Genomic DNA, 18,527 nt, shown 5'->3' with positions numbered 1-18,527 from the left:
CTTAAGGCAACTGGAAGAAAATGGTGGTTCAATATAGCGATGTTCAAAGGAAAGTACATTACTCATTTCCCAGATGACTTTCCAAGTGGTCCCTTGGATTCTTATGGGTCTTTTGCCTTGATATTTTCAAAAGCAAATTTATCATATTTCAAGATGCCAACCCTGCAATGTTAAACTGGATCCGAAAAGCTTATTTTTCTTCCTGAATCATCATATTCAGAAGATCATATTCCTACCTTATGTTTGTCAGTTACTGTTATCTTATGTGACAGCTAGCAAGGAATTCAGCTTCCAATAAGGTATTAATAGGACTGTTACAGATACAACTGCAAGTAGTTGAGCTCATTCTTATATAACTTGTACTGTGTTAAGTTCTTCTAATATATTGTGAAAATAATCTTTCTCTGCTAACACCTACAGATCTTACCCCAGGGAAATCCACTCAGATGAGGGCAACCACTGTATAGATAATTTTAGGATAGAATCATGTTTTGAAGACACTGCCAGTTTAGAGTCCTGCCTCAGCTATGTGAAAAGAAAACATTTCCGATTGATGAGCCAAACAGGACTTGAGCTTTGCAAGGTCTGACACAGTGACATGTTTTAGCCATAGTCTTCATAGCCTCCATTCACAGCAAGAAAGCTAGAATAACTTTAGTGACTAGCTGGAGGTGCTCACTGCTGTGGTGGAGTGGTCTGTGTCCTTATTTCTTTGACAATAAAAGGAATCTAGATGTGTATCCCATCTCCATTATTAAAGTTAGCATTTCTAAACTCTCCTGAGTTTTATACAATCCTTAAAGAAGACATATAAAAGTGACATATTAAGATCACCCTTGATCCTACACAGCTATAAAGTATATATCCTGTTCACCCCAGCTAGAAAATTGTTTTATATATTTGATATTGAATTACCTTCTAGAATTATGTAAAAAAAAATAACAGAAGTTTACTGGAAACCTTAAATCATTGACTCATTATATTTTGACATAATAATAATATAAACTCTTTCCTTAGGACCATTATTGTTTACACTATTATCTGTTTTACTGGTTAAAACAATATTTTATAATAATTTTTTCCAGTCCGTAGACCAACAAGTTATAAGTAAACATTCTTACCCAAATATCAGGTAAGACTAGCTAGATACATGTGCAGATCTAATCTTCCTTATATAAACTATTATGCAATATTACAAAAATGAATTTTTATTAGTTTTCATGTCCTTTGGTTTCTAGTCTTGTTGGTTAATTCAGTAGTCTTGAGAACACAGTGTTGGCCTGAAAAGTACAGTGGTTTCCATGAAAAAAAGATATGGAAATGTAAGGAGTTTTAAGTATTTTTTTTTAAATGTTTTGCAAATTCTTTGCACAACAAACCTCACCAATATGTAAACAGGGCTCTAGCTACTGTGTTTGTCCACAGCTAAAGCTACAGATGAACACACTGTAGTTGTGTGATGACAGGAACAGCTGACTCATTAGTAGAGAGCAGTGAAAGGTAATTAACCCTGGGAAAAGTACAGCTGCTATGCGAGCTGTTCCTTTCTGTAGGATCTGATTAGAAATTAGTGTTAAACCACTGATTCTTTAAAAAAATGTCATTGATAATTCACTTTCTCTCTCAGGTGTGGCCCCTAAAAGGGGCTGAGGATAGAACTGGTGTACAAAAGGTCTTCTATCTAAAAAGGCCTTTTCTGAGAGAAGTACACACCTGTTTGGCTGCTTCTGGAGTTTTCTTAGTGATGGAGATTGTCCCAGCTTTGAATGCTCCAAGTCTATGGGCAGCACAGAAAATGCATTGTCAAAATGACTTAAGGTAGAACATTGTTGTTTGCTATAACGAAGCTCTTAGCGAGTCTGATTACTTAAAAGTCACAGCTACTACTTGTTGTATCAGGACATAGTTCTGGTACAAAATATTGCAGACATTTTTAGAAAGAAAACAAAAATCTCCCTACTAGGGTAAGTGAGCACAGCATATTAGAAAAGGATTGTGACCTGTTCACAAAAGCTGGTCCTCATCCCATACTGTTTCTGCATATATCGTAGCTTTTGAAGTGCCAGCAGAAGAGACAGAACCTGTGATTTAAAGTGACATAAAAACAACAAGGCAGCCTGTCATCTTCATATTCAGACACCTGATACAGGACTACTTATCCAAAGTGACAGAACTACCAACTACAATAACAATATTTCATTAATGTGTTGTTGATATTTCTACCATACTGTTTGTTATTTATAGCTAATGTGTCCAAAGGAATTTTAATCATCTCATTTTGTAAGATCTTTGGTCAGGATTGTATCCTTCTATAACTGTGTGATTAATACCAAAGTGTATGTGAATGCTTGCACATGTAAATAACATCTATTACTGAGGTCTGTGAGAGTGTTCTGGTTATTTTCAATGGAGCCAGGCTTACACCAGGGAGTCTGAAGGGAAACTGTGTTTAAAGTGATGAAATATGTAAGACTTCTCTCCATAGGAATATTTTTTTTTCACCCTACTCAAGACAAATTCACTGCAATAGGATGAATAATAGATTGCTATTACTTAATCAATATAAAATAATATTACAAAGATATGTTTCTATAGTGTCATTTTTAACTCCATGATGTTTAGTGGTACAATGAGACATTTTCTTACCATATATGTAGTACGCTTACAATTTCAGTTTCTTTTAAATGAAATATAGTTCTTGTTGGATACCATATTTGAACCTAGCATTACCATAAACCTATATACATGTACATATATATATATAAACATATATATGTACATATATATATATACACACACACCTTATTGATATTTTCAGCATTGAGAACAAAAGCATTTAAAGAAGAAAGAAAAAAAAAACAACACTATATTTACTAGGATAATTTTCTCTTTATCAGAAAGTAAGAGAAACAGGTTTTTAGAGTAAAGACATGGCATGTCAAGAGTACAGTTACCTCTGTATTGCCTAACATGTTAAGAGAGGAGAGCTCAAAAATGTTTTAAATTACATTGCTATTCATCATGCATTACTTAGTAGGCATTCTTCTCAAATTGTCCTTTTTTATCTGTTCATTTGTTTTTAGTAAAAAAAGCTTGAAGAGAAAGAGGAAACACTTTTTTCTTGTAAATCCCAAGTAGTAACATACTCTTGGAATATCAGGTTGAGTTTCAGAAGAAGTGAAGGCATCAGCAAGCTATTAAATTGATGAATGCATGAGGATTAAAATAATATTCACTACTTTAAAGTATGGTTAGGAATGCACAAAAGCTCTTCACAGCACTATACATCATTATGCTCATTTAGCTTAAAGGTTAAGAGACTTGCTGAAGGTCCAAGAATAGATAAGTGTCAGAGACAAGAAAAGAATCTTTTTATTGGTAGTGGAGGTTTTTATTTATGCATTTATTTATTATTATTATTATGAATTTGTACAGTCATGGTGCATTATCTTTAAGTTTGCAACAGAAGACAGATGGCAATTTATGAAATAACCTTCACCCCACTCTAGAATCATAAAATGTCCCCAAAAGAGAGATTAAACTGCTGTTCTCAGTGTCTCTTGACCTAACTTAGAACAGACTGAACACACTTTTGCTTGCTCCACAGACATGATCTGAACTTCTGTTGTCCCGGTGTTCATTTTACATGCACACTTTTATATCTGACAAATATTAGTCAGTGGTTTTACATGTCCTTTCTTACTTTGATTTTCAAGGTTGTATTTTTGTTCTTGGTTTGTTTTTTACTGTGCTACTCGGCATGCTTCCAAGATCTTCAGGGCAGTGCACTAGTGCAAGCAAGTCCTATTATCTTTAACAGTTAGGGTCATTACAAGTCTTTTAGATGGTGGCAGACTGTACTTCACATGGCACTCTTCTAGTTAATGAACATATGTGATTTGCATGTTGAGGGAAGGTACACTTCTTCCCTTTGTGCGACTTTCCCTTTCTTGGGACATGCCTGTCATACTTAATGAAGGGAGATTGTTGTTTAGAAAGGGGAGGATGAATGCATAGGATAGCAGAATGGTAGTTGCATTTCTTTTTATAAAAATAGTTTGTATTTTTAGGTTCATTGTTCCATTTGACATTGTTCCATTGTTCCATCATGACTCCATGTCAGAGAATGTTCAATGAGCTAATTAGCCATGGGTTTGGTCCAGCTTAAGAATTGCAATGTCCTAATTCTAGCTGTTAAATCAATCCCATAAAATTTGGCTGGAGCAGTCAGAAATCACAAGGAGGTAATATAGTGAACTAGATTAAGCCTGTAAGTATTTAAGAAGTGACCACTTTGACTGAACCTAATCAGCTCCAGCACTTCTGTAGATTTTGTACAATCCCATTAATTCCTTGCAGGCTTGCTGGAAACCATGCATGGTATGAGGACTGTAACAGCGGTCCCTGAACAGCAAGTTTGTAGCTGGACCAGGATCTTCCTGTTGCTGGAGGAAGCTGTAACAGAGTAATTAAGGCACTACGATTTTGCTGCTGTTAGTTATACCAATCTGTGTGCTCAGGAGTCTCACTCTGGCCTCAATCCTGCAGCTACTAAGCACCCCTTCATTGAGCCCTTCATGGTCATCTTTCGCTGAAGAGGGTAGCGGTCCCCCTACACAGTACCTCACAACAGAGATGACTCCATGCAGGAAAAGTCATCCAGGCTGAAAAAGAGTAAACAGGTTTTAAAATAAAATAAACCCTGTGTTCCAGAACCAGTGACGCATGCTCTTTGAACTTTCTTTTAAAATTGCTCTGAAATCATAAGGTTGTTATGGTGTGTTTTTACTCCAAATAATGCATATCATTGTAACACAAGCCTTGAAGTTAAGTGGCTACTTTAATGAAACATAGTTACCATAGTTACCACAGGAGAACAGAGAATAACTTTTAGTTCTTTTGAAGCTATGAATTAGTTTAAAAAGAGGAAAAGGAATAAACAAGCATGCAGAAGTTTATTATTCAGTGTTTCATGCCTGATCAGCTCCAAAAAAGAACTCTCCCTAGACTACGGTATTAACATTTTCCAGCTGAAATCTATAATTGCCCATCAACAAACACAAAATCACATTTCAGCTCTTTGGTATGTCTGTTTCCATGTTTTTTTTTTTTCTTTTTGTTTTTTTTTGTTTGTTTGTTTGTTTGTTTGTTTTTTCCTGAGTCAGAGAAGAAACAGATTTTTCCAAAGCTCTGCTTTCAACAGTTTGTTAATAACAGACATTTTACAGCACTTTGGTTGTTATAAATAAATAAATAAATAGGTTTCTAGGTAGATAAATAAATAAAACTCCGAAACACAGTAATACATTGCTAAACACAACTCATGAACTCTATGGTGTAACTTTGTTATTCATTATAAACACTATCATAAGGCTGGTGGGAGGAAAATGAGAATTTATCATCGTGAAGATATCTTCCAGGACCAGCTTCATTGTTTTTCAGTTTAGCATTGAGATGTGCTCTATCCCTGAAGTGTTAATGGAGGTCACTGCTGTTGCTCTCCTTTACCATGTCAAAGTAAAGGAGTTTCTACATAGTTGACTATTGAGAAACAAAATGATGTTCTTTCCTGTATATCACCTTCAGCTTATGAGCCTCTAGAACAGTGGTGATTAACAGGACTTTTACAAAGTTTCTGTGTAGTTACAAGGACAGCTTCAATCTTCTGTCATTTTTTTGCATTAGCTATGATTATGCTTTTACCACCAAAATGCATTTATTTTAAAGGTAACAATACAGACTCAGAGAATAGCTTATGTTTCATCTATATTTATCAGCACTCACTGTACATTTGTGTCTTCATTACCAGGAAATATTAAGGGACATTGTGCCATCTATTCCTGTTTACAGTTTATTATGCAGAGATAGGAAACACTTAGCATGTAAAATGAATGTAGAAATTATTCCTGGATAGAAACACGGACATTTCCCACTCGTTGGCTCTTTCTCCTCCATCACCGGATCAGAGTGTAATTGTCAGTAATCAGGCCTGCTTGCTGCTGATAAAACCACTCTGAATGCTAGCAGCCTTCTTTGTGTGATGACTCAATTATTCCAGAAGTGCCTCATCAAATCTGCCCCATCAGCTGGGCTAATAAATAAGGAGAAGAAACTGGCCCCCCAAAGCAAATTATAAATCCATTTGCATTAACCATTTCGCTGGTCCATGATCTAGGCAGAAATAAGCATGGCAGATTGTGTTAAGCTTATTTGAATATGTTTATAATGTTTACAGCATGCAACCTTTTTTTTTTGTTCACAAGGTGTTGGAATTATCAGTCATGAATAGCATCTAAATGCAGTTATGTTAATTACAGCAAACCCTCAGGCATCTTTGAGGGATAGTTTGTTGCTTAAATCAGGTGAAAGTTAAACCCTTCTGCTAGGTGAAATACGATCTTGCACATGGCATTGGAATTATAGTCGTGTTTAAAAGATAGGATGAGTGCAAAGGATGTATTTTTACAGGTACTGGAAGGACAACTACAAGTGTTATGAAGCTGTCTTGCACTGGTAATGTGACCTCCTATTCATCTCAGGATAGAAATAAATAACGTAAAGTTCATCCCTATAGTCGGGAAAGAAAATGCAATAGTTGAAGCAGTTATGGTCCTGTTTCACATCACAGATTTGTACTGTACACTTAATAAAAGTGCAAAGGGGAGTACTCTTCCCCAAGGAAATTCCTTTCTGAAACTCAAACTATATTAAAAAAAAAAAAAACAACCCATGTGTCCAAGTAGTTCCTTTCTGATTTCCAAGAATTCCCTGTGTAATCCAGTGAGTATGTTACAGTGTAACTTCAGAAGGCTGAATGAAATTAATTTGTTTACTCGTGTGCTAAACATTACAAATGTGCTTAAGGGTCTCACTGAGATGACCCATACATCTGTGCAGAACTTAATGTTATGTAATTCAGCATGTGCAGGATAAAGATCTGACTGTAGTCAAGAGCTCAATATATCTTTACTTTTTGTAATGACAACTTTTGCTTACAGACATATTTTCAAATACTAAATATTTTACCTTGAGAGAGAGAAATCATTTTCACTGTAAAAACATGAAAATTGTTCTTAGATCACAATGGTGAGCACATTGGATTTTGTTTCCTTAGCTGTTATGTCCATTCTGAGTTAACAAATCACAAACCATCGTGCTTTTTCATCTTCATATTTGCAATACATCAACTAGTGATGTGATAGATTAGATAAAATCAAATTAATCTGTTGGAAATTATATCCATTATGCCCAAAGAAAGTGGTTAGACATCTTTTACAGATATCATACAGCTTTTTATACTGCAATTCTGACAGAGAAAACAACCTCAGACTTTGAATGATATCACTTTTAACTGTAGAATTAGTACTATTAAATTTTCAGGAATTTTCTGGTAATCTGACCTGAATGGGTGGACTTTTACCTGTAGACAATGGGTCAACAAGAACAGTTGCTTGAAGGGATTTGTCACACACATATGATGGTGAGGATCAGGGCTCAAATGGTGATTCACATCAGTATCTTCGTATGACTCATGGATCTCAGTAGGTTGGCACTTAAGTCAGTACGAAATCATGTTGCACTGGAAATGGCTATAAACCAAAGAGTGAATTGCAAAGATTCCAGGTGACTTCACTGAACCATTACATTGACAAATCAAACAACTCATTTATTCCATCTTTGTGTCTTTATAAAGTTTATCATTTTAGCAGAAATGAAGTACTGTTTGAAAAGGGTGAAGGTCTTCTTTGTAGACAGGCAAGCTTCAATGTCAGAAAAAAAAAAAAAAATCAATTCAGGTTCTATGGAACCATAGTATATTTCAGGTTGGAAGGGACCTTAAAGATAATTTAGTTCCAGCCACCCTGCCATGGGCAGGGATGTCACCCACTAGATCAGGTTGCCCAGGTCCCCATCCAACCTGGTCTTGAACACCTCCAGGGATGGGGCGTCCACTGCCTTTCTGGGCAACAGTTCCAGTGCCCCACCGCCCTCTGAGTAAAGAATTTCCTCCTAACATCTAATCTAAAACTCTCCTCTTCTAGTGTAAAACCATTCCTCCTTGTCCTATCTCTACATGCCCATGTAAAAAGTCACTCTCCATCTTACTAATAAGCCCCCTTTAAGTATCGAAATGCCATAATGAGGTCTGCCTGGAATCTTCTCTTCTCCAGGCTGAACAACCCCAACTCCCTCATACTGTCTTCATAGGAGAGGTGCTCCAGCCCTCTGATCACCTTTGTGGCCCTCCTCTGGACCTGCTTCTACAGCCCCACGTCCTTTTTGTGCTGGGGGCCCCAGACCTGGATGCAGCACTCCAGGTGGGGCGTCATGGTAGGGGGAGACAATCACCTCCCTCAACCTGCATAGGGTGTAGGCATCAGTCACCACCTGTAAATCAAAGGTATTTGTCCTTCCCAATCTTTTACTAAAACAGATAAATGAATTCATGCAAGCCATGAATAGACTGGGCCAAAAGTCTTCACATCAGCAGACTTGTGGTCTTAAAGGGAGTGATCCCACCATAGAGCCTTTGTTGACAAATAAGCAAATTATTTCCATTTTATTTCTATCAACAACAATCTTATCATCAGAGTTGCCAATAACCTAGATAGATGACCTCTTGAGGCTGAGATCTCAATTTTCTTAATTTTTTAATCTTAATTTTCCAGTTGGTATGTCTATGGTCAATTTGATAAGGATAAAATATTCTTTAAAAAAAAATAGTCTGAATAACTTATTTTATAAGATTTTGATGTAAATCAACACTAACTCACTGAAATGAATTTGTTTGCTACCTGAAGTATCAGATCCCAGAAAAACATTTGACATGTAGATTGCTTCTTGGAGAGTGGACAGGGATGACACACAGTTTATATTCCATTAAGGGTATGTCACATCCCATGACACAGCATAATCCTACACACCCTGTTTATAACATGACAGATGCATGACATTGTATTTGAGTTTTTATGAAACATCATATCTTCAAATGTGAATATTCACCCATAACTCAGCTGTATGGTTGCCAGCACTCTGTTATGTGAAAGAGAGAAAAAATAGTACATTTAAACTTATTAACCAATAACTTCTGTTATAATCAAACAGAGAAGAGAGGTCAAGTTTTGTGCTTTATATAAAGTCTTGCTTTTGTCATACTATAATGCTCTGCTTTTCAAAGATAGCTGATGATGTCGCGTACCAGGCAGATGGGAGTAAAACAGCAAATGGCACTGTTGCATGTAGCTTTCCAAAACAATTTTAAACCCTCCTCCCCATCCCTCATCTAGCCCAGACTCATTTTCTTTAAAGGAGGACTTACAATGTATTAGTTTATTATGTAAAGTTAAATGCAAAAAGTTCTGTACATTTTTCTGTCCTTTGTGCACTTTTCCAAGTGGATCTCAGCTGTGCTGTCTTAACTCTTTCTCCCTTAGGATGAGAGAGACAGCAGATGGGGTTAGGGCAGAGGGCTGATGCTTCTGACAGCAAACGGCCTGGTTGTTGAGTGGAAGCTGTGAGCGTCAGGAAGCTCCTTTTCCCCAGAGAACCAACTAACCACTGAAGAAAGTTGAAAATGAGCCCTTTGAGAAACGCTATTAAAAGTAGTAAAAAATTGCAATTGTGCAGATGATGTGCTGCTGTGTGGTTATTCGAATGCTAATGAGTTTGACATTAGGAAACTCAAAGGGTTTACAGCTACTCCCTTATGTGATTTAGTTCTTTATTGGCAATCTTTGAGAAAATAAATGAAAAATATATTGCTAATAAATACGTAACATGATAGGATTTTAAACAAATCTGCTAAGTTTTAGGCTTTAGAAAATGCTTTGTTCACTATTGTAAGTATTCTCAGAGAGATTTTGTTTTATTTTAGTTTATCTTGAACATAGACAAGACAGGTAGAAAGCTTTAAAAACTCTTTTTTTTTTTTTTTTTTGGATGTTCAAATAAAATAACAGGAAAGAGGCCTTTGAGGGTAAAAAACGTTCTTTTTTTTCCAGAACATGTTGGCTAAAAAACTGCTTAAAAAATCTTTTCGGTATTGGGATGTTTTGTTCTGCTTTTTCTCCCCTCTTCATCATGTTGCATCTGTTGTCTGTTTTGCTACTTGATAAAAGCTTATTTATTTTAATTAAAAGTTATTGATGGGATGCAACTAATAGTCTATCTATTGGATCTCAAGCACAAATTAGTCACTCAATAAACTCCAGCCTCCCTGCGAATCAGTTTAGAATGAGCCTTTCCAATTTCAGAAATATAACACTACAAATTTTATTGGAAAAAAATCATCAGATATTATTAAATGAATACTTAATGTTTCACCTTGAAGTTCCAGAAGTTTATCTTCAAATTTTGTCATTGATCTATAATTAGACTAGGTAGAATGAAGAGATATATTTTACTGAATAAACTGAATATTATTTGAAAATTACCTCTGAAATTGCAAGTGACAGTAAAATTTTATATTTTGGTCACTAGTGGCAAGACTGATGCTAATATAGAACCTCCGTATAATAGCTAATCATAGATTTCCTCAGGTTGCAAGTGCGTTCAACTTTCTTTTAATTGTTTGAAGTGTGTGGGTATTCCTTATTTCTGAGTATAAGGCTCTCAGTACTGTATACTCAGATACAAGACTCAGCTCTTTTTCTCTCATCATTATTGTTGATTTGGCAGGAGTTTCCTTACAGAAACGAATAAAAATAAGAATGCAGAAATACCAAAGACGTCAGTTTGCTTACAGTAAGAACACTATCAGTCTGCCCAACTTTAAATACTGATATTAAAAGTAAAAAATAAAAAATTAGAATGCGTGTCATTTATTTCGCATCATGTACTGAACCATCCTACTCATTTGAAAGGGTTCTGATACAGTAAAAGTGTTTGGCTCAGGATTTCTACATATAGAAACTATGGCTTTCTGTCTGCGTATTAAGAAAAACTTCTCTTATAAGTTGATAAGCTATTGGAAAAGACATTAACAATTAAAAAAAATACCATAGTGAGAGAAAAAATACTATTATTTCGGCCTTTTAAAATATCATTGGTGCCTATGTAACACATCTTCGAAAAAACACACAGTGTAACAATTCTTTGCCCATTTGATATAAGGAGTGTCCCATTTCCTCTATATTTTATGTAGCATGGTTATGGCTGGGGTTTGGTTATGTTTGTGGGTTTTTGTTTGGCTGGTTGGTTGGTTTTGTTTGTTTGTTGTTGTTGTTTTAGAGAATGAATTTCAGGATTATCTGTTAAATCAGGCAAGGCATCTTGAGCACAAGCATTGACGAATTTGGTCCTTTGGAATCTGTACATGTTTTCACCTGGAAACACACAAAGGTGGGATAATTTATTTTTAAAAAAGTGAATTTGAATCAAAATACATCTCTATATTAGTACTAGTATAGCGTCTCATGCACTGCGACAATATTCCTTTCATAGCATTTGCTGTTTTAAGAACAGTAGTCTTAGCCTTCAAGGATCAGAAATAGCAATATTGAAAAAGATATAAACCTTTGTAAATACATAGAAATTCTAGTTTTTAAGTTTCTGAACTATGATCCATTAACATTAAATACCACCAAGAACACAAATACTTCTGAATATATATGACTTCAGGAGTGAGAATGTATTTCATAATGCAATGTTTAAATTTAATCGGTGAGGGACAGCTTTTTTGTGTTTTTTTTGTGTGTGTGTGTTTTGTTTTATTTGTTTGTTTTTCCTCCGATTAATGAATAATGATTTATTATTATTATTATTATTATTATTATTATACATCAGTAGGGTCAGATAAATACTTTGTCATATTTATGAAAGATTTTTATGTGTCAAAACATTTTTATGTTTGAATATTGATGTTTCCTTTTTTCATTAGGAAGAAAAATGATATTTAGTACATAGTAGCCCAGGAAATAGTGACAAGATGTTGAACTACATCAAAAATAAAAATCCAGGAAACAAGCTTCCAGAAAGTAGGATTACACATCAACTTATGCTGAGTTGCATTTCAGCATGGTAGACTATATAATTTTTCTCTAAATTTAAAAATCTAGCAGTTGCCCCTTAATTTCATAAAGCTGTGACTCTGCCCTCTAAAGCCTTGGTAAAGCAGACTAATAGAAATACTTGGCACACATGGGTTACCTAAGGGAATAATAGAACTATTTGCTGTAGTCGTTTGGCAAAAGGACATAAACATATGGCTTTGGTTTATATTCAGCACTGCCAGTTGTGCAAAGTTGCATGGATGAAGTATACAACAGCACTGACAACTCAGAAATCAGAAGTGAGAATCAAAATAAATCATCCTTGTAACAAAGCTATTCAAGCTTGTCTCTAATTTAAGGTTTATTTTGCTGCTGCATATTTTGAAGTAGTGATTTCAGTATAAAAATATCTACATTTCAAAAACAGGTAAACATGCAGCCAAATTGTTGATAATTTATATGTTATAAACACAAATTTTGCATTCAGTAGATGTACTTATTCATCTGAACCAATTATTTCCATGTTGTTCAACTTCCTGCTAAAGAAATCAAGTATAGCATTGTATAAACTAAAGCAAAAGTTTCAAAAATAAAGGTGGGATGACTCCTTGGGTAAGAATAATCAATACCCCCAAACAAGGCATATTTTCAGTAATAGCCTTTAAGAACACTTACTTTGTAATTTATTTATTTATTTATTTATTCCTCCTTTCTGGCCATAAATGTGACTAAAAGAAAAGAACAAATAATGTTAAGCCACAGTGCAATCAATGTTCCTGAAAATTTTGTCTTTGGACTGGATTTTTTATAACCAGTAAAAAGAATATGTAAACTTTATCTAGAAGTTGCTATATATGCACTTTGCATTTTCTTTTGCCCTGTAATTCTCACCATCAGTCTTCCATTAATACTTCAATAATAATAATAATATTAATAATAATAATAATAATAGACATTGTAGAGTGGCAGAAAGATGTGTTTCACACACATATATTCACAGAACAGCCAAGTTCTGATCTGTGCTTCCAGACAAGCTGTAGGAAATCTTCAGACTGGCTGCTTTATGATTTGTTTAAAAACTCTTTTTTCTTATGACAAAATTCCTTTTTAATGAGTTTTTCATTTTATTCTTAAATGAGTTGTTAAAAGGTAGCTACCAAAAGCACTGAAAAAAACTTACTCCAAGGGTTTTAGTTACTTTAGGGAGAGACACACACTGTATCATGTCACCTGGGGCATAGGTACAGCACAGAGAGGTTTGTAGAGCATAGTGGTGTCTGACTTCAATTATGGAATTTTTTGCTTTTGTTTGAGACTTAAGGATGGATTTGTGTGCCTTAAAAGATGTCTTTCTTTTTCTGGCTAAGTTCATCAGTCTAATGACAAATGTAGATTTTACCTTTATACAGTCTTATGTAGTTTACAGACTACAAAGAGTAGAGAAAAGCTATTCTTTTTTCTGACCTCTCAAAACCAGTAAAGGTTTTTCCTAGAGAAGTTGTTTGCCAAATTTCATTTTTAAAATCAAATATAACTTTTAGTTGGAAAATCACAGGAAAATGTCAACTTTCATATACCTTACCACAAGATGAACTGGTGATTTAGTTTTCTCTGTCTAGTTACACTAGAGGAATCAGACTTCCACTTCAGAAATGTGACACTCACTCAGGTAAATTAATTTTTGCTTGTCCAAAGTTTATATTTGAAATTAGAAAGTGCATAGCTCTTACAATAATTATTTCCAGAAGGTCTGTTTCACTTTTACATGTATCAGCAGCACTGGTTTCCTCAAGTCATAGCTTTTTTTTTCACGATAATGTTCTATAAAGCTATCCTACCAAGATTGTAGTATCAATTTAGTTTCCAAAATTGAGAATTAAAAATGTTCAAGTAAATTGGAATAATTACTATTACTATTATTATTATTAACATTATTGCACATGCCCTATTTCAGTTGTTAGTCATATTCTTGGATCCCATTATAATATCAGTACATGCACATGTGCACAGATAGACTCCAGGCACACACACAAAAAAACAAACTCAGAGCCAAATCCTAATTCTCTCACTCAGGGAAGTATTTCCAGGTGCTGCTCTTGAGTCCTCTGACTGCAGAGCACACAGAAGTAACATTTGCTTTCTGCAGCCAGGAACTCTGAAATAGTTTGCTGAAAAAGTATGATTGCTGTTCTTCCAACAGTAAATTCATTTGGAGAAACAAGAATACCCTGTAGCAGTCACATAGCAAGTTACTCCAGTTTCTCCAAGCAGAATATGCAGTATCATCGGTGACTCCAGTCTGTTTTCTGGGATCTAGTTACTGACTTAGCCTTATGTCTCAACCAATAACGAAGGAAGGGTGGAGGGAGGATTGAAATTCACTGAGTCAGGTAGAAAACATTCATCAACATAGTGAAATTTGTCTGATCACGATCTCAGGAAACAACTCAACATTACCATACACGGTAAATTTCCAAATCACAGAAATATGGCATAACTAAGGAACTTTAAGGCAGGTACTTATTTCCTAGCTTGATTTCCTGATGACTTAGGACTGTATATGTGTTAACTCTGTGTTTGTTTCTGTCTTTCTGACTAATTAGTTTCTCCCACTAATTCCTTTAATGTCCCTTAGACAGTTTCAACTAAATTTGAAAAGAAAGTGTTCAGACACGTTTAAATCCATCATATCGGAGAATCTACTTATAGGGTCAGAGAATCTAGTTATAAGACACAGTGAAATTCCTTCCACTATTCATAGACTTACTTATCATTGGACATATTTTTACTTGTGAAGCTTCCGACTAACAAATATGGGATTGCAGCTCCTGATAAAATTTTCCTGGTGATCACTTAGATATTGTCCTGATAGCTAAAAAAATAAACAGTAAAACATCATGCATGGATTTTGTGCAGATATGACCAGTCTATGATTTACGGCTTTTTGTCTCAAGACAGTGTATGTACCAAGAGGGAGGGTTGATCATCCCTGACTTTAAGAGCATGAAGCACCACCCAGAATACATCCTATTTTTGCAGTACATGACAGTAATAAGATATATATCTCAAATTCACACCTTGATAACAATTACCTCTAAAACAATTAGATGGAATTTCTTTTTTAGAGTTTAACACCTTTAATGTTCCAAGGATATATTAAAAGTTTGAATTCTTCTTGTGGACTGTCTATGGATATAATTTCATGTAAAACAATCACTATGCACATAAGAATCAGAAGTGAGGAACTTTGTTCAATTTTTTAAATGCCAGGTAATCTCTGAAAGAAATAAAAAAAAAACAAGGATACTGTATTTAAATTTTGAGCAAGAGGGATATTTATGCTGACACACTTAAAATATTTCACAGTTTTATTCAGTTACTTTTGTATAATTTTCAAGCTAATGCATAGGACTTTTTGTAAGTTAAGCTGCTTTTTTTATGCAACTTAGTCATGATGATTCTTTTAATATGTGCTATGCAGTGGGCTAAACAGCACAATAAATTTTAGGTTTGAGTTGATTAAACATCTCTCATAATTTCAAATTATTACAAGGAAAGAAAATCAATAGAAAAATCACCTACATTGATTTTATTGTTGGTTTTCACTCATTGTGCAGTTTTTAAATATTCATCACAATGCAACGTGCTATTTAGACCAAAGTAACTGCTGTTCAGTAGAAGCAGTAGACACTTTTTGTTTCATAATTAAAAGAGCAGCACTGTGATTGGTGTGGTATTTATTATGAAATGATGACAAAGGAGTACCAGTGGTTTTAATAGTTTTAGCTTACAGGAGCTGTTGTTAATTTTGTCTGTAGAGTTGCAGGTGAAATAATGCACAGTGGATAAATAGTCTATATTGGTTTAACTGAACATAATATATAGTGTGTTCTGGAGTTGTTTGTCTCAATAGACTATAGTAATCAAAAGTAATGAACCTATTATGTGCAGGACCTTGGAGAGCATAGAATGGCAGTAAAAGTGTGGCACATAAAAGGTTTATTAAAGGAAATTAAAGTCCATCATTGCCACACCTGCTCCCCTATTATAAGTCTATGGCAGGTCAGTGCCTTCAATCACAACTCAGCATCAGAGAACAGAGCCATGTTTCCCATTACCATTGCAGTCACATTGCAAAAACTCATTCTCCAGGTTTTAAGGATAGTAACAAGTAAAGGCTTACATCAACCCCACTACTTAAACACAAACCAATTATGTTTCTTTCCTTCTAATAATCAACATCAGATGTAAATTTAAACAGAGAAAAGATAACATTGTCTGGGTTTGAGATTCATTTTGATCAATTTATAGTTTCATTTTAGATATTGCTAACCTGGGTTCTAGAATTAAACTTCTTCAAGTACATAAATAGCCTTTTCAAATGCTTGTATTCTCTCCTACAAATAGTTACTTTGATTCCTGTAACTGTATATGATGTGCAACCATATATAGCAATGAACAGAAAAATATAAATAAATGAAAAAAAAGGAAATTAGAGAAATGTTTTTTGACCTCTAAAAAGGCTGGCTTTATTCTTTTTCTTTCTCAGGTCAAATTTGTCATATTCTGCAATGTTCTTTCAGATTAGACTTTCAAAACATCTCAGTTATCTGAGTCATGTAAAGCTAAAAATAAAGCATCCTCAGATCTTCAAACTCTATACATAGAAACAGGCACAAACAGATTCTTGCATCTTCCCCCTATGGGGCAAATCAATGCTGCTGATCTTCAGTAAAGAAGTGTGAAAAAATACAGAGGATCTGCTGACATTGCTTTTTGTCTTGCGACCTTTTGGAGCGAAAGATTCACAGTTGCCAGGCATTGGCAGTTTCTGGTACCCATAGAATGCATCTACCTATTGTCCAGCACAGTTATATAAATCAGATGCTGGTGTCTGCAGTTGTTGCTGCATATTGATCTGCAGAAACACATGGGAGTTGCTTCTGCAGTGTGTTGCATCATCACCATTTTAAAAAGAGGTAAACTGAGATTCAGCGTAAAGATAGGTAGTAAGATACTACCATAGACTGAAGAAAATTAGAGCTCCTGCTGTTTTTCCTGGACAAAAATTCCTTATGACAGATTCTTCCATACTTAAAAATTAAGAGTTTTAGAAAGAAATGGATTTTGTCTCTCTGGACATGTTCAACGTTACACTGTTATACAATCTGCTGCATGTCACTGCAGCTCTCCACACCAGAACATGAAATCTTAATCCCTTTGAATTTCAGGGGGTTGTAATAAAATCCATGGATTGAAAACCTGCCCCTACAATTATGGGTCTGGGCCAGATCCAAGACCAGAAGGTGCATATTTTCACTGCTGGTTTAGATGTAGCCAAAAGTGTCATGAGAACAGTGATTCTTGCAAGGCGTCCCTTATTTCAGTTAGAAATCTTATGGCAGCAGCTCTTTTTTTTTTTTTTTTAAAGTAAGAAATTTGTTTATTTATTTTATGTGAAATGTAAACCTGGCTGCTATGTTCTCCCAAAAATTCATACAAATCTGTAACTGTCTTCTTGACCAAAACTTCTATGAAAAGTGATTGATACAAGTGATGAAGTATTTCAAAACTGTATGTGTGCAATTACGCGCATTCAAGCAAGAGGGTTTCATGCTTTAAGAATGAAGTTGTCAGATGCAGGTTCCATTGCAGCTATTCAGATATGCTTCAGTTACAATTATGCAGCATGTCTGTAGGCACTGGGACTTTTTGGGACCTTTTCTTCCAAGAGGTGGATGTTAAAAGCAGCAGTCACACAACACTGCCATTTCTAACCTTATGCCTTCAGCTAACACCTGTAGACCTTGTCATTAAACCTTAAAGAGTCACTCATTACCATCACTTTATTAAACAAATCTGTATCATTAAAGGTATCTCCTAGGTATTTACTAGATATTCACAGATGGCTTTTTATCTCTTTGACAAGATTAATAAGGCATGATTATTCTTCTTTCTATTACTCTATACACTTTGGAAATGTGGAAAAAAAAAAACATTTGAGACTTTTTTCTCAATGGCAAAAGGAATGAATTAAAAACTTTGTGTTAATATTACAGATGGATGCAGATGGGGAAAATAAAAAGCTGCGCACACGCTCAAAAGGAACCAAGGGTGAGTTAGCAAGCAAGTTCCACGACCCTGTGCCCAGCACACCATGAAATATGATAGTTCCTGTGCACAGTCCCTAATGTGCAGTAAGAGAGTGTGTAGCTTCCTTAGGGTTGCTTTTTTAATCAAGGCAGGACACAGACTGCTGGCATTAAGAGGCACAATGTTATTAGCTATGGCTTAAAGAAAAGCAGAAAAAAATCTGCTGTCTGATATTTACTTTGAACTATTTCTCAAAAAAAAAAAAAAAGTATGCTTTTTATTATGCAAACAAAGATTTTATTTAGGGACATCTTTCCTTAGCTAGACAATATTGAATGGATTCTTTCAAAATAACGTACCAAACTTTGTCTAGGCCACCTGAGTGTTTTTCTGCCTACTGCCATTAATTATCAGTAAATTACCTGCATAAATGGTCCAGAAGTA

At 34.9% G+C, this 18,527-nt stretch overlaps 1 protein-coding gene across 8 annotated transcripts in view; it reads left to right on the top strand.

Annotated features, from left to right (window-relative positions):
• The window catches only part of ST18 (ST18 C2H2C-type zinc finger transcription factor), a 205,937-nt gene that overhangs the window by 115,660 nt on the left and 71,750 nt on the right, over positions 1–18,527 (top strand). For 7 of the 8 annotated variants that reach the window (XM_080578717.1, XM_080578713.1, XM_080578714.1 and 4 more), the window contains one exon: positions 18,050–18,104. The exons of the other annotated variant lie outside the window; for it this stretch is intronic. In XM_080578717.1, coding sequence (XP_080434843.1) covers positions 18,050–18,104 — 55 coding nt within the window. The remainder of the gene's footprint in view (positions 1–18,049; positions 18,105–18,527) is intronic. 8 annotated transcript variants of the gene reach the window in all.

The sequence above is a fragment of the Anser brachyrhynchus genome, assembly GCF_964034855.1.
Source record: "Anser brachyrhynchus genome assembly, chromosome: 2".
NCBI lineage: Eukaryota > Metazoa > Chordata > Aves > Anseriformes > Anatidae > Anser > Anser brachyrhynchus.
The sequence above is the reverse complement of the archived record's forward strand: the minus strand, read 5'-3'. Positions and strand labels throughout refer to the sequence as shown.